Source organism: Camelus bactrianus, chromosome 10, assembly GCF_048773025.1.
Source record: "Camelus bactrianus isolate YW-2024 breed Bactrian camel chromosome 10, ASM4877302v1, whole genome shotgun sequence".
NCBI lineage: Eukaryota > Metazoa > Chordata > Mammalia > Artiodactyla > Camelidae > Camelus > Camelus bactrianus.
The window spans coordinates 49,779,472-49,794,190 of NC_133548.1; the positions used below are offsets into that span (position 1 = coordinate 49,779,472).

Sequence of the window (14,719 nt, forward strand, 5' to 3'; positions counted from 1 at the left end):
ACTAGAGTGACCTTTATTTGAGGCCTAAAAACAGGGACCAGAGGCAGACTGTTCAACAATATGAGTGACTTTGTAAATTCACCAAGCTGCCTCAAGTACTTCACAGTTTGCCTTTAACAAAGTTTTGTGGGTTGCAAATCTGCCCTAGAGACTCATTTTCCCTATCTGTGATGTCCCACTCATAAGTGTGAAAACTGGACACCTGGCCACTCTGTGTCACTGCCCCTCCCAAGAGAGTTGTACCACTTTTAGCTGCCTTAGAGGGAGGCTGGCTCAGAAGCCTAGAACAGGACTGGATTGTGAATGACAAGGGACTGCCATTTTCCTGCCTTTTGACTCATGGGGAGTCTGTGTCTGGCTCTCCCCTCTCCCTCGGGAAACCAGAAGAGGCTGAGCACAGTGGGGAGAAGAGAGCGTGGAATCCAGAGCCAGGCAGCCCCAGAGCACCATGACCAGTGCAGCGCCCAGCAGAGGGTGGGCCTGCAACACGGGCTGACTTCTCTCGTGGGCTATGGGGGGGGATGCTGGACTGAGGCCATGCTTCTACCAAGCATGAGGACCTGTTGCCCCAGTGCTGTGCTGAGTGATAGGAAGCAAAGAAGATGTGGCCTCCTAGGTGGAGAATTCAGAGGTGAGAGATCCCTGTGGGAGGATGGTATACTGGAGAACAGTTCTTGAAGAGATGAGGTCTGAGCTAGGCCTGAAGGTTGGGTAAAAGTTGGAAAGATAGAAACCCTGATGAGGGCTTCTGTGCCAGTTTATTCAGCCTCATGGCCAGCAGGCCCAGAATGAAGGGACCACTGGAAGCTGGCCCCAGAGGGTCTTCTAGATGTCTTACTGGGGGGTTGAGAGAGGAGCTGCCTGGCGCTCCTCCTGGGGCAGGAATCCCACTCTCTCAGATCCCTCTAGGGGCAATCTGGGGGTTGTAATTTTTGGTCAGCTTCTAAAATCTAAAATTATGGGCTTAATGATCAGACTTTAGTTTGAGTCCTGGCTCTGCCTATTGGATGACCTTAAGCAAGTTACCACCTCCTAGAGCCTCAGTGTTCTCATCTCTGAAATGGGATAAACGCCACCATGCCTCTCACTTGAGCCAGTGACTCAGCCCAAGTCTTGAGAGGCAGAGGCCCTTGGTAGGTCCCTCCCCTTGTCCACAGTAACTATGCTGGGCACTAGGGTGGGGAGAATGTGCAAGGAGGGGGCAGAAAGGACGGCTCTAAGGACAGCTTCACAAGCAGCTGATGTCCACGTTCTCCGGCATTGCTGTCCAGACATGGAGCCCACGTGCCTCTCGATGCCAGGACAGCCCGTCAGAGTCTAGGAAATGAGGCTTGTGTCCCTGTGAGCCTCCTGTGCCTGCAGGCTCTCTCTGCCCGTGTCCCCAGCTGTGCCTAGCTCAGTGCCACAGTAAACACTCACTCGGTTGCTCGGTGAGCCTTTGTTCGGGGTGGGAGACTGAAGCCCACCTGGGGAGGACAGGCCTGACCTGGGACCATCTGCCTCCCCACCAGGAGTGACCTGCAGCATCCTCCTCGTGTACACATTCTGCACTGATTGCTGGCTCATCTCCGTGCTGTACTTCACCTGGTTGGTGTTTGACTGGAACACGCCCAAGAAAGGTCAGAGCATGGGTTACCTTGCCCCCAGCCCCTCACCCTCGTGTCACTCCCTCCTGTACCGGCTGAAGTTCCTCATTGTGGGTACTGCCCCTTTTAAATTAGCACATACTATGTGAAAAGCACTGGGCTAAGCCAGGGTGTAGTTTTGGATGAAGGGGTTATAGTGCCTCAAAAGTCACCATCCTGGTCCTCGCTGGAGCTCCCACTCAATCCAGGGTTTGCATAACATGAGGGAATGAACGTTGAAAGGGGCCCAGGAGGAAGAGGGGAGGATGCTGCATAGGGTGGTGGTCACCTAATTCAGGAGTTCACACTGGCTCTGCCCAGACGTCACCCTCCCCCACTCCTACTCCTTCCCAACACTGTGTTTTGTACCTTGGAAGGTGGCAGGAGGTCACAGTGGGTCCGAAACTGGGCTGTGTGGTGCTACTTTCGAGACTACTTTCCCATCCAGGTAAAGATTTGTGGGTGTTATCTTGGGAAGGTGGGAATGGATGGGAAATCTGAATTCAAGCCTTAACGACAATTCAAGCCATTCACAGTGACTACGTGTGCTGTGTTGAACCATGTTACATCTCCCATTATGAGCGTCTGTTGGTAATTTACCCCATTTTATGCAAGATTTAAGGCAATTTATAATGCTATTTATAATGCTATACCAGGTAAAAAGAAAAATCAAGACCTAGGGGGTAAATATTAGTGTTTTATTCTTAAGGGTCACAAAATTGCAGTGATTGCGCTTCATGATCATCTCTGAACTTCCTGGCAGCCAAGGCAAAAAGGGAAATATGATAGTCATTTGTTCTCATTTTGGGAAGGGAAGAAGCTTGCTAGCTTCTTAGGGAAACAAGACGTGTTCTAGCATTTGGAACTACAAGATGTTTCAGACACAGATCCTGAGTGATGTAAGGAGCAGGTATAATAGCAGATATTATGATCAGTGCTTGTCTGTTTTCAGTGAATATTAAAGGCATTACTTAAAATGGAGGTGATTTATCAAGAGCAGTACTAATGTAGTCCAAGTTCATCTGGCCAGAACCAAGGATAACAATAGATGTGAGGGGTTTTCTTTCCTTCTGAAGCTCTTATAGAAATACTGCTTCTCTCAGCCAGTTGTGGGTGGGTCGCTGGGGTCATGGCCCTGGGGATTAGGGCCCAGAAAATTTGGTGAGCAGTGACTGAAGAGTGAGACCCTAATTGCTGAAGTGCTTGGGGAAGGCTTCTGGAGGCGCTGCTCCTAGAACTCTGTCCGGAAGATAAGTAGCACTAAAGGGGTGGGGAAAACAAGGAGAGCCTAGGCAGCTGAGTTTGAGAAGCCTGGAGGGTGGAAGATGGTTAGGAGGTGGAGGAGAGAGGGAGGATCTCCATTTATTGGGAGCCTTCTGGGAGTCAGCACCTTTCCCCAAGGAGTCTCCTTTAACCCTCCCAGCATCCTGTAAGATGGGTATTCATTTGTCCCATTTTTATAAAAGAGGAAACTGAAGGTCAGAGAGTAACATAGCTGAATGAGACTAATAGGGGATTGAGTCAAGATTCCAGTTGCTGTCTGGCCTCAAAGCCTGGGCTCCTCTCAGCATAGCATGCTGCCTCCCCATGTGGCAGAGCTGTGGGAAATAAGCTTGGACTGATTCTCAGGCTTCCATCAGGCTTGGAGGACAGAGGCAGGAAGAGCCCAGTCTGACTCCGGGTGAGGCTGGGTCAGTTTAGACCAAGTTGATCCCTGGGTTTCCTTCCTCCTGCATCATTGGCCGCTCTGGGACCCCCACACTGGTCTTAGCACCTATCTTTTCTGGGGCCAACCTCAAGGGCCTGACAAGATGAAGGGTGGCCTGGACTGGCTTTCCATCTCATCTCTGCTGGGCCCCCTGCCTGTGGTCTGCAAGCTAGGTTGGCAAGGCAGAGGCATCTGGGCCCTGGTGCCTGTGGGCGACGCTGGTGGATTGTGGATAATTCTGGCAGAATCCTGAAGGTTTTTCCTGCAGGGGAAAGACCTGTCTGGCCAGCTCACTCAGCAACCCAGCCCCGGCACACCCTAGCTGCTAAGGTAACCCAGCAGAAATCATTGGGGTCTGAAGAGCAGAGGCAGTGTGTGTGAGTTTGAAAGTGTGCATGATGCAGGGTGGTGTATGATTGCTGTTGTGAGTCACTGACTGAGACATCCTGGCATGCTGCCTGGAGGAGGTGGCTGGGTAACCCTACATTTCTCTGCTGCACTCGGTATTGTGGGGGCGGCTCCAGGGCCAGCTCCCTCTGCCCACGCCAGCCTGAGCCCAGTTTTCCCAGGACCTTTGGGGAAAACCCCGTCTCTTTGGCTGCAAGGAATCCAAGGCTGTTGTTTGTGGGAGGACATTGCATCATGGGATCCAACCCTCTCATCTTGGAGGTGCGGAAATGGCATCCCAAAGAGGGGCAAGGACTGGTCCGGGTTGCGTAGTGACTCCACGCCAGTGCTAGGACTAGAATCCAGGCCCCAGATTCTTTCCCACTGAATGCCTACTGTCTGTTTCTCTGCGAGAGATTCAATCCTGGATTTCCACCCCCAGACTTCGCCTTTCTCCCCCTCTCTGCTTTACTGTTGGAGACCTGGGTTCAGATCCTGCTCTGTCACTCTATTCACTGTTGCTCCCCATGTAGTGCTGGACTCTCTGCTGGGCGTGGGGTCCCAGAAGAGTCTGCCCGGGTCCCCACCCTTGGGTGGGCTCACTGTCTAATGGATCCTGCTAGACTTGTCTTTTTTCCCCCAGTACTGTGGGCACACACTTTCTCAAGCTCACTGAGCCTCATTACTTCACATGTAAAGTGGAGCTCTTCATATGATAAAAAGTGGGAAATGATGGTTGCGTGTGAGGGCTGATGGACTCTGTTCTCTCTGCTGGGGCGCTTACACGGCCTGCCCCTCAGGAAGCCTCTCGAGGCTGACAGCTTCCTCCTCCCAGAACAGGATGACCTGACGACCAGCGGTTGGAGCCAGGACAGGCAGGTGCCCTTCTCCACTGATCTCTGTCCTTCCCAGAGAACCAAAACAAAACCCATTGCCTCTTATCTCACCTCTGTTCCAAGAATTCAGCTGGGAGTTGGAGCCACAGGACACATGTGAGCTGGCTCCTGGGCACCAGGCCCAAAACCAAGCCGGGCCTGAGGCAAGCCAGGCATTATGCCTCAACCTGGGCTCTGCTCTTGCCTGCTGGCGGCCTTGGCCAAGCCCCTGCCCCTCAGGGCCTCAGGCTCCTCTTCTGTGCAGGGAGGGTTTGGCCTTGTGACCTGACGTCAGGGCTGATGTTCTGTGGAGCCCTGTGCGACCCTCCTGCCCCTCCCCCCTTTCCCAGCCTCTTACCAATGGTTGTGGAAGGGTCTCTAGCTGGACCCACCTACCCATACTTCCCCACCCTCCTCCTAGTGAGGCTCTTTACCACCAGAGCAGCTCAGCTGGCCCAGAGAGCATCCCCCCTCCCAGCAGAGATGGGGCTCCTGTGTTCGCAGCAGCGACCAGGACCACTGGCTGCCTGGAAGAGGAGTGGGCAGTGCCCGGGTCACCTCTCCCTGAGGGACAGGCAGTGTCGTGGGAGAGACTCGGAAAGCCTCTCTGAGCTTAGAATCATCTATCTGTCCCTCTGCCTCATTTCACAGATGGACCAGCTGAGGCAGAGAGGAAGGACTGTCCCAAGGCTGCAAAGCAAGTCAGTGGCAGGGCTGGTACAGAAACCAAGACTGTCTGCTTCAGGGCCCGTGTTCTCACTCCGTTCCTCTGCCACCAGCGTGCCCCACTGTGTAAGCTTAGTCAAGTCTCTTCTCTTCTCTGGCTCTGAGTTTCCTCCTCTGTATGGTGCCAGGCTCTCTGAGCACCTTGCTTACCCTGGGAGGCAGGGAGTGAGGAGTGACTTGCTAGGAATGTGTCCTAGGCTCATGTCAGCCAGCAGGCCAGGCCCAGGCAGCCCCTTGGGCTGAGACTTTGCCATGGGGAACAGTCAGGGGACTGGAGAGCGGGTGTGTCAACAGAGCCTTCATCAGCATGTCCTTCCTCCTCCCTCCAGAAATGGACACTCTGTCCCCCCGGGGAGAGGGGAGTGTGGCAAGAAGACTCATCAAAGCTGTATCAGATGCCTGTACTTTTCTGGGTGTACTGCACCTGGGGCCTTCAACCTGCCCGTCATTTAACCAAAAGTCCTACGGGATAGAGGCTTGGGGGAGGAGGGAAATGATTTAAAGAGCCAGCCAGGGTCCCACCAGGTGGCATGTCTACATCCCAGGCCCAGGGAAAAGCACAGCTGGCGGGCCTAGTCTCGAGGTTGGGGGTGACTTGCTGTGATCTCCAGGGAAGCAGCAGCTCCTTTCTCTAGGCCTCAGTCTTCACCTTGTAATCAAAGGAATGGCCCAGATCTGCCTCTTCCAGCCCATCCTGTGTTCAGGGCTCTCAGCCCCAGCTGTCAGCTCATGAACAACCTTCCAATGTGGTACAGGCTGCCTCTGCTCTTCCCTCAACATCCTCCTCCTCCATGGAAACTGGCCCAAGATGCTTTTTCGTTCTGGCTTTTTTAAAAACAATAATTCATTTGTTTGTTTGTTTGCTGTGGGGGAGGTTTAAGTAGGTTTATGTATTTATTTTTTTTTTTAATGGAGGTCAGGGGATTGAACCCAGGACTGTGTGTGTGCTAAGCACACACTCTACCATTAAGCTATACCTCCCCCCCCCCACCATTCTGGCTTTACTGAGCTCAGATCTGCTTTCTGAGGCAAAACCCCAGAACAACCACCTTGCAAAGCTCATGTAAAGCTGGGCTCCCTTTAGACCCCCTTGTGCCCACCCCCACCAGCCCTGGATTCAGCTGCCACTGTTAGCATTTACGTGGCGGCCAGCTAAGGATTGGTTGGGGTTTTGAGCTGCTTTAATCTGCTCGCCAAAGGGAGAAAGAGTACAAATGTCCCAAGCAACAGGGTGACACTCAGGGGGTCTTGCTCACACTCAGACACACTGGCCGTGACAGAGCCAGGGGTGGTGCCAACCACCCACGCTCCCACCCACTTCTGTCCTCTGTCACCCGAAGACTCAGGTGTCAGTTTCCTGACCTCTCACACCGCCTCCCCCGAAACTGAGCATGAGCTCCTGCCCTCAGCCAGGACGTTCCCAAAGCTGGAGGCATAGAAAACCCAGGCTCCTGACACTCTGCTGGTGGCCAGGGGCTTGGCTCCCAGCTGGCATCGGTGGGGGGACATGGGTACTTTGAAGCACAGCAGGTGGGAATGTCATCAGTGCCACCTCTCCAGGGGCAGCGCAGCCCAGCAGACCACAATGGCCATAGACCCAGGCACTGTATTCTAGCAGTTTGTCTCAAGAAAACAGTCCGATGCGAAGATAGAAATCAGGTATTTATGGAAGCATTATTTCCAAAGGAAATTTTGGAAGCTTTTTAAAGGCCCATCAGTCAGGGTTTGATGACAATTCTGTTACATGTTGCACAGCCATGAGACGACACGCTACTGAGGGATTCTGATAAAGGAAAATAGCTATGATATGCTTGGTAGGTAATTATATAAAAATGATATCAACCATATGACCTCAGTTTTGTGGTTTTTAAAAAAGAACATGAGAGTCAGAAAAAAACTCATGTCAGTGGTTTATCTGGATGGAGGTAGGACTTTCGTGCTTTTGATTTTCTTCCTACTTTTCTGTATTATTTTAATTCTCTGGTTATTCACTATTTTTCTTAACAGAAAAAAGTGATGTTTTCTGAACACGATGCCCATAGCTCTCCATCCCTCTCCTCACCCTCCACCTGCATTGTGTTCCCTATAATGCTGGGTGGGTGCCTCTTGTTGCTCAGGGATAAGGGAAACTTGGCGCCATCTACCCCACCCTTCATGCCACCAGTTCCAGGGCAGGGGGTGTGCCCTGAGAAAGCTAATCATCCTTTAGAGCATCCTAGGACAGCTTTGTTGGTAGCACCGCAGGTCAGCTGCCCCAGCTTTATAGCTGACCTCTCTGCCCCTACTGCGGCCGGTACAAGGGCTGTGTGGCTTGTCCTTGTCCTTCCTGCATTTGAGGCTGAGCTGAGTCTGGCTGCCTGGAAAGAAGTTTCCATTCAGGCCAGCTGCGCTGTCCCTTCTCTGGCCAAAGTAAGGGATTTGGACTTTACCCCGACGGAAACAGGACATCCCTCTTTATCTGAGAGTGAGGGGTTGCATTGGGGTTTTAGAGCAGTCGCTCTGGCTGTGGGAAGCTGGGCCCAGAGGTGGGGAATGCAGTAGGCTGGCAGAGTGCAGTTAGGAGGACCTGGTGTGTTTGGTTGGAGAAACAAGGGGAATGAGGGTGAAAGTTTCCCACCCGCTTCCCAGGAACTCACAGTCCAAATGGTGACTGCGAAGTACCCGGCACTGTGGCACCAGTGATGAGAGTCTGAGGTCAGCGTGCGAGAGTCACTCCAGTCCTTCAGGCCGAGGGTCTCAGGGGGCATGTCACACCTAGTCCCTCCCCTCCCTCTGGTACCCAGTACCCCTCTCCTGGCCAGTTCCTCTGACCCGAGGTCTTCCCTGCAGCTGGTGAAGACACACAACCTGCTGACCACCAGGAACTACATCTTTGGCTACCACCCCCACGGCATCATGGGCCTGGGTGCCTTCTGCAACTTCAGCACGGAGGCCACAGAAGTGAGCAAGAAGTTCCCTGGCATCAGGCCCTACCTGGCCACGCTGGCCGGCAACTTCCGGATTCCAGTGCTAAGGGAGTACCTGATGTCTGGAGGTGAGAATCCGCCTCTGCCCGCCCCTGCCCAAGCCTCTCTGTTGGCCAGGAAGCCAATCCACAGGGCCCCAGTGGCTGGTCCCGTGTGGAGAGATGCAGGCTGCCACAGGCATGGTGGGTCAGGGCTGAGTGGGAGAGATGTTTGTATGATCTTTATTTAGGTTTTTATCCGAGATAACATCTTTCCTAGAAAGCCTTCTCTGACCCCTTTTCTGGGCATCCCCAGCCCCTGTGCTGTGCTCTGCACAACCTGATCGTTGTCCATGACTAGTTATCCGCCCACCTTGATCCCCACCAGCCTGACTCACTGGCATTCCCCAGCACCTGGTACCAGCCAGCCAGAATTAGGACCTCAGGGAATGTTTGCCAAATGGATGGGTTCCCGAAACAACCTTGTGTCACTATCCCCGTTTTACAGATATTAGTTGAGGCTCAGAGAAAGGCATAGCTTATGCAGGGCCATACTTCTAGATGGCTGGGTTAGGTCTGGGGCCCAAGTCCAGGGCTCCTTCTGTCTATACTGTGTGCAGGGGATGGGGAGTACATCCATGGGCAGCCCTGACTGTGTGTCCCCCCTTCACTCCCCAGGCATCTGCCCCGTGAACCGGGACACCATAGATTACTTGCTTTCAAAGAATGGGAGTGGCAATGCCATCATCATTGTGGTGGGGGGTGCAGCTGAGTCCCTGAGCTCCATGCCCGGCAAGAATGCTGTCACCCTGCGCAACCGCAAGGGCTTTGTGAAACTGGCCCTGCGCCACGGGTGAGTGCTTCCCTGCACACACGCATGCACACGTACACACCCCTCCACAGCTCTGCTCCATCTGGAGCAGCAGCTTCTTGGCTCCTGGGGGCAGGACCCAAACCCCAGAAAAGCATAGAAGGGAGTTCACCATCCTGTCTGGGAGGGGAGGTTTGAGCCCAGAGGTTCAGGCCAAGTTTGCCCAAATGCATGCTGGGTGGCTGGGTGGGCAGAGATGCAGCCTGTGTCTCCTGGGTCCTCACAGGTGGGCTGAGAGGTCAGGCCCAGATGCAGGACTCTGTCCTGGGGCCAAAGCGTGTCAAGCTGCTAGGAGAGTAAGAAGCAAGGAAGGAGGATGGTGCGGGTGGAAGCATCAGGGAAGGCTTCTTAGAGGGGTGACCCTGAGGACAGGCAGAGAGGAGCTGGGCAGCTTGGATTTCTGTGACCTTTTCTGGAAATTCAGAGGCACATTCTGTGTAGCCACCTGTTTAACACGTTTCACTGGGCAAAGCACATTTGTGTCCACCAGCCTGTTTGGTTCTCCTGCAAAATCCTGCAGTGATGCCACCTCATTTTCTATTTGAGAAAACTGAGTGAGGCTAAGTGACCTGGTCAGGGCCACACTGTAAAGCCCTGGCGTGCTTGCCAGTCACTAATGGGGCAGAGGGCCTGTCCGCATCTGGCGGTGAGAGGGTATGTGCTTTGGGGTCCCTGGGGGATTCTGGTGCACACCTGAGGGAGGGGAGCTTAGCTGGTGTCCGGGGCCTCTAGGGCTGCCAGGAGGAACTAAAGCCAGTGATTGGGGTGTGACGGACTCTGGCGTCTCCTTTCCAGAGCTGACCTGGTTCCCATCTACTCCTTTGGGGAGAATGAGGTGTACAAGCAGGTGATCTTTGAGGAGGGCTCCTGGGGCCGATGGGTCCAGAAGAAGTTCCAGAAGTACATTGGCTTCGCCCCATGCATCTTCCATGGCCGAGGCCTCTTCTCCTCTGACACCTGGGGGCTGGTGCCCTACTCCAAGCCCATCACCACTGTTGGTGAGCCCCCTGCCTGCAGACCCTGAACTCGGGGTGCCACAGCTAGATTAGAGGCAGAGTTAGGATTCAGATTTGGGCCCTTGGCTCCAATGTCCATCCTCTAAACCATTAGGACGCGGACCTGTTTGCGTGCTGATGGGAATGAGCGGTAGGGGTAGAGGATGGGGGATATTTCCATTACCACAAGCTAAGCTGCGCTGGATAAGAAGACAGCTTTCAGCCGTTCTATGTCTGTAGAGCTCAGAGTCTATCAGGGAAGACCCTGTTATGGCGGAGAGCAACAGGGTGTGGAGAGGAGGTGCAGGGTGCTCTGGGGGGTCCCAGCGGACCCCAGGGAGGAGGTGACTCTTACACTATTAGCCGAATAGGAATATCCAGCAAAAGAGGGGAGGAAGAGGGTTTTTGTCAGAAACAGTAGCCTCAGTGAAGTTCCTGCAGCAAGACTGTATCTATTTTTGAGGAATAGAAAGAAAAAAAAATCAACATTCCTGGAGCAGAGGCCTGTAAGATGTGTAGCAAAAAACCCCCCATAAAATCCAAAAAAGAAAAACCAAAATAACTGGCTGTAGTGGGCCCTCAGCTGTGTTGTTTTGGGTTTATTTGGGACAGTTTAGAGGAATCCAAACAATTATCTATTGTAGAGGGGGGTGTGTGTGTGTGTGTGTGTGTGTGTGTGTGTCTGTTTGTCTGTCTGTCTGTCTGTCTGTTAATGGTTCACAAGCTAGAGATCACACAGAAGTGCAGGGCCACAAGCCATGGACCTTAGAGGTCAAAGCTCACACAGATACTGGGAGTTATCAGGGCCAGATGTTTTGCTTTGTACCTTCACAGAGAGACCAAGTTCCTGCATTTTGGGTTATGTAACCCAGACTTACCCTCAACTCTGGTTATACACAAATCCCACACCTGGTCTGAGGTCTGCGAGGCCGCAGGGACATTTCCATGCATGGGGGGCTGGAGAGGGACAGGGTCTGGCGGACAGTGCGAAGGGATTTGCTCTTCACTTTAAGAATGGAAAACTACTTGAGGGTTCTGGGGAGAGGAGATTCAGACTGGCATTTTAAAGTGATCCTTGGGGCTGCTGAATAGAAAATGGGTTAGAAGGGGCAAAAATGGAAGCCAGAAGACCAGTCCAGAGTCTTTTGTGGTAGCCGATCGTTTGGACCGAGGGAATGGCAGTGGAGATGGGAAAGAACTGCATGAACTTGGGAGAAATTTCAGGAATAGCGCTGACAGGTCTTCGGGATGAGTTGGGTTTGGAGAGGAGGCAGGATGAAAAAATTAAATTATGCTTGGGTTTATGAATGTTGGTCTCCTCCTCCTCCTGCCCTTACCACACTTCTCAAAGCATCCTCAGCAAAGCCCTATGAGGAAGGATCCCCATGTGATAGGTGAGGAAACTGAGGCTCAGAGAGGTGAAGTGACTTGCCCAGAGCAGGGACATAGCAAAGCTATTATGTGACCCCACACCTCCCACAGGAGATCCCAGCTGAGCACAGTAGGCACAGCCAATCACGGTCTCACCTGCTGCTGAGTGGCTCTGTGGCCTTAGGCAGGTCCCTTCCCATGCCCCTGGGCCTCAGTCCTCTCATATGTAAAAGGGACAACCTGCGATAGAGCACATTCCATGCAGTTCCTGGCATGTGATTGGCACAGGGTACAGAGTTGACGCCATCAGCATCCTGGTGGACGCCCAGGGAGCGTGGGCTAAATGGCATTGACTAACCAGAGACCTCTGCCCCATCCCTGCAGTGGGTGAGCCCATCACCATCCCCAAGCTGGAGCACCCGACCCAGCAGGACATCGACCTGTACCACGCCATGTACATGGAGGCCCTGGTGAAGCTCTTCGACCAGCACAAGACCAAATTCGGCCTCCAGGAGACTGAGGTCCTGGAGGTGAACTGAGCCCATCTGCAGGGGCCAGCTTCTGGGAGGAACCAGCTGCAAACTGTTTTCTACCAAGTTCTCGAGTCTTTTTTGTTCTGTAAATTTGGAAGTGTCATGGGTGTCTGTGGGTTATTTAAAAGAAATTATAATAATTTTGTTAAACCATTACCATGTTAGGTCTTTTTTAAGAAGGAAAGCAGTGCATGTTTCAAGCTCTTTCACTTCCAGCTTGTCCTGTTCTAGGTGGTGGCTGACACATCTGGCCCTTTGTGGTTTCCCAACCAACCCCTCTTCATCTCTTCCCAGAATTACAGAGAAAACACAGCCCTTGTTACTTGGGGAAGGACAGCCATTAGTGACTCAGGCCAGTTAGATTATTTGCCCTTCGCGGGGTTGAGGCTACTTCTAATACAGACAGCTCTGTTCCCAGCTGCCTGACACTTGACTGCAGGACCTGTCCCTCTGGCCAAGGGGAAGACTCTGAAGGCACAAGGGTCCCCATTGTGAAGAGCGCAGGGGTGAGCATCGGGAGTTCTCAAGCCTGGTTCTCCTTTCTGCCGCCACCCCCCACCCCTGGGGCTTTCCAATCTGAGCCTGGACTGGGCTCCAGAGAGGTGATGGAGTGCCAGTGATCCATGCTGGGATGTAGGACTGTCCAGGTGAACCATCTCTTGCACGATCCAGCCCCATCACTTTCTGGTTGGAGTGACTGGCTTTCCTCAGGGGGGCCGATGACATAGACCCAGTACAGACCCCACCTTGGCCTGAATCACATACCTCCCAGCAGCCTCGGTTTGCTTAACCCACACTCCCAGCTGTGGATGTGAGGAAGGAGTCCCATTTCCTGTTGACAGAGGGACCTGGCCTTCTGAGCAGCCGATAGGTTCCAGAACAGAGGTCCCCCAAACCCAAGCCTCACAGATTTGTGCCTTTCTGAGAGGGTGGGGACCAGGGAGGAAACCTAGTCCTCGGTGTGTTCCCTTTTCTCCTGATGAGATCATGACACCATATCAGACTTTTGTATATTCCTAAATGAGAACATGAAAACAAGTCCTCTACGAGTTATTGCTGCATCTTGCCACTGACACGCAGGGAGACCACCGCCCCTGCTGGGCCACCTGCTGAGCCCTGGCTCCCTTGCCTCTTTGGCCCATGTGGCTCTGTGTGGTGTATGAGCTATCTAATGCTGTGGAATAAATTACTCCAAAACTTGGTGGCTGCAAACAACACTATGTCTACAGTTTCTGAGGGTCAGAAGGAGAGGTCCAGCTTAGCAGGACCATCTGCTCCAGGGTCTCTCACAAGGCTGCACTCAAGGTGTCAGTGGGGCTGCCATCATCTCAAGGCTGGACGGGGGAGGATCCGCTTCCACAGCCATTCTTCAGGCTGTTGGCAGGGTTCGCTTCCTTCCTGGCTGTTGACCTGCAGCCACTCCCAGTTCCCTGCCATCCGGCCCTTTCCTAGAGGAGCTCACAGCATGGCAGCTGTCTGTGTCAGAGAGAGTAAGAAGAGCCAGAGAGAGAGAGTGCAGACAGAAGTCACAGTCCTCTGTAGCCTGAACTTGGAAGTGACCACCTGTCACTTTCGCTGTTTCTTTTCCTTGATGCAAGTCCCTAGGTCCACCTGACACTCACGAGGGTCACACACGAGCTGAATACCAGGAGGCTGGGCTGGTGAAGGTGGTGAAGGCTCGTGCCCAGCTGTCAGGTCCTGGAATGGCTGGGCTGGGAAGATCCATGTAGATCACTCAGACCGTGTCCCCTTGCACCTGGCCTTAGTTACACCACGAAGGAGGAGACCTGGCCTGCTGTCACTCTAGTGATTTCATGCCACACCCGGACCTCACAAAAGGCCACCTCTCTCTGTTCTAACTCCAATTCAGTAAGTACCAAGCCCCTGGGACCCTTTCCTGCTGAGACTAAAGGGGCTCCTTCCCGCTTTCCCACTGCCTAAGGCCTGTCCTCGCCATTCATCCACCTCAGGGAACACTCTGCGCCAGAAGCAGTGCACAGGCTGCTTGGGAGCAGAAACAAACATTGGAAACAGCCGAGACATGCAGGGTGGTCAGAGCTGTGACAGGGAGGCCCCTGACCCAACGGGGGGTGCCTCATTGAGCTGAGGCCCCAGTGCCTGAGCTAGGACTCAGGGTGATGAAATTTGCCAGTGTTACAGAAACGACAGGCTAGCCAAGAAACAAGCACCACTCGGAGGGCTGGAGTACTCAGCTTTATTATGCCGGTGGGCTCAGAGGGGGTTCTGCTCCGGAGCTCTGAGCACCTTCAAGATGGGTGAGTGAGGTTTTACAGGGTTAATTACAAGCTTGGGGTATTCGGCCAATAGGCATGGAGCAGCTTTAGCAGCATCATTATCACAAAAGTAGAGGCAGGGAGGCAGCAACAAACCAACATTCCAAGGCCAGATATGTGTCTGAAAATCCAGCTGGCTAGCAGAAAAAACAAGAGCAGGGAATCAGCAAACTGACATTTATTAACTTAGATTTACGAGTTAGCCCAGCAGAACTCAGGTCAGTAATCGGACACTTGTTAAACTTAGATTTACGAGTTAGGCCTAGCCTAGCTTTTCCTTCACACCAGGAAGGAGTTGGAGGGGCTGATCAGCAAGTGCAGATGGGGAGACTGCTGATTTGATCCACCAAGAGGTGGCGGCAGAGATGTCCGCAGAGAGGTCTGTGGTGG

General features: G+C 53.2%; 1 protein-coding gene across 3 annotated transcripts in view; it reads left to right on the forward strand.

The window, feature by feature from the left end:
* Positions 1-12,191, forward strand: part of DGAT2 (diacylglycerol O-acyltransferase 2) — a 29,112-nt gene extending 16,921 nt beyond the window's left edge. The window contains exons 3-9 of one of the 3 annotated variants that reach the window (XM_045508766.2): positions 1,512-1,619; positions 2,003-2,073; positions 5,247-5,387; positions 8,151-8,355; positions 8,944-9,118; positions 9,932-10,134; positions 11,887-12,191. In XM_045508766.2, the coding sequence (XP_045364722.1) occupies positions 1,512-1,619; positions 2,003-2,073; positions 5,247-5,387; positions 8,151-8,355; positions 8,944-9,118; positions 9,932-10,134; positions 11,887-12,041 (1,058 nt within the window). In that variant the 3' untranslated portion in view covers positions 12,042-12,191. The remainder of the gene's footprint in view (positions 1-1,511; positions 1,620-2,002; positions 2,074-5,246; positions 5,388-8,150; positions 8,356-8,943; positions 9,119-9,931; positions 10,135-11,886) is intronic. The other 2 variants (XM_074372670.1, XM_010973154.3) reach the window with 2 other exon arrangements.
* The last annotated feature ends 2,528 nt before the right edge of the window (positions 12,192-14,719 follow it).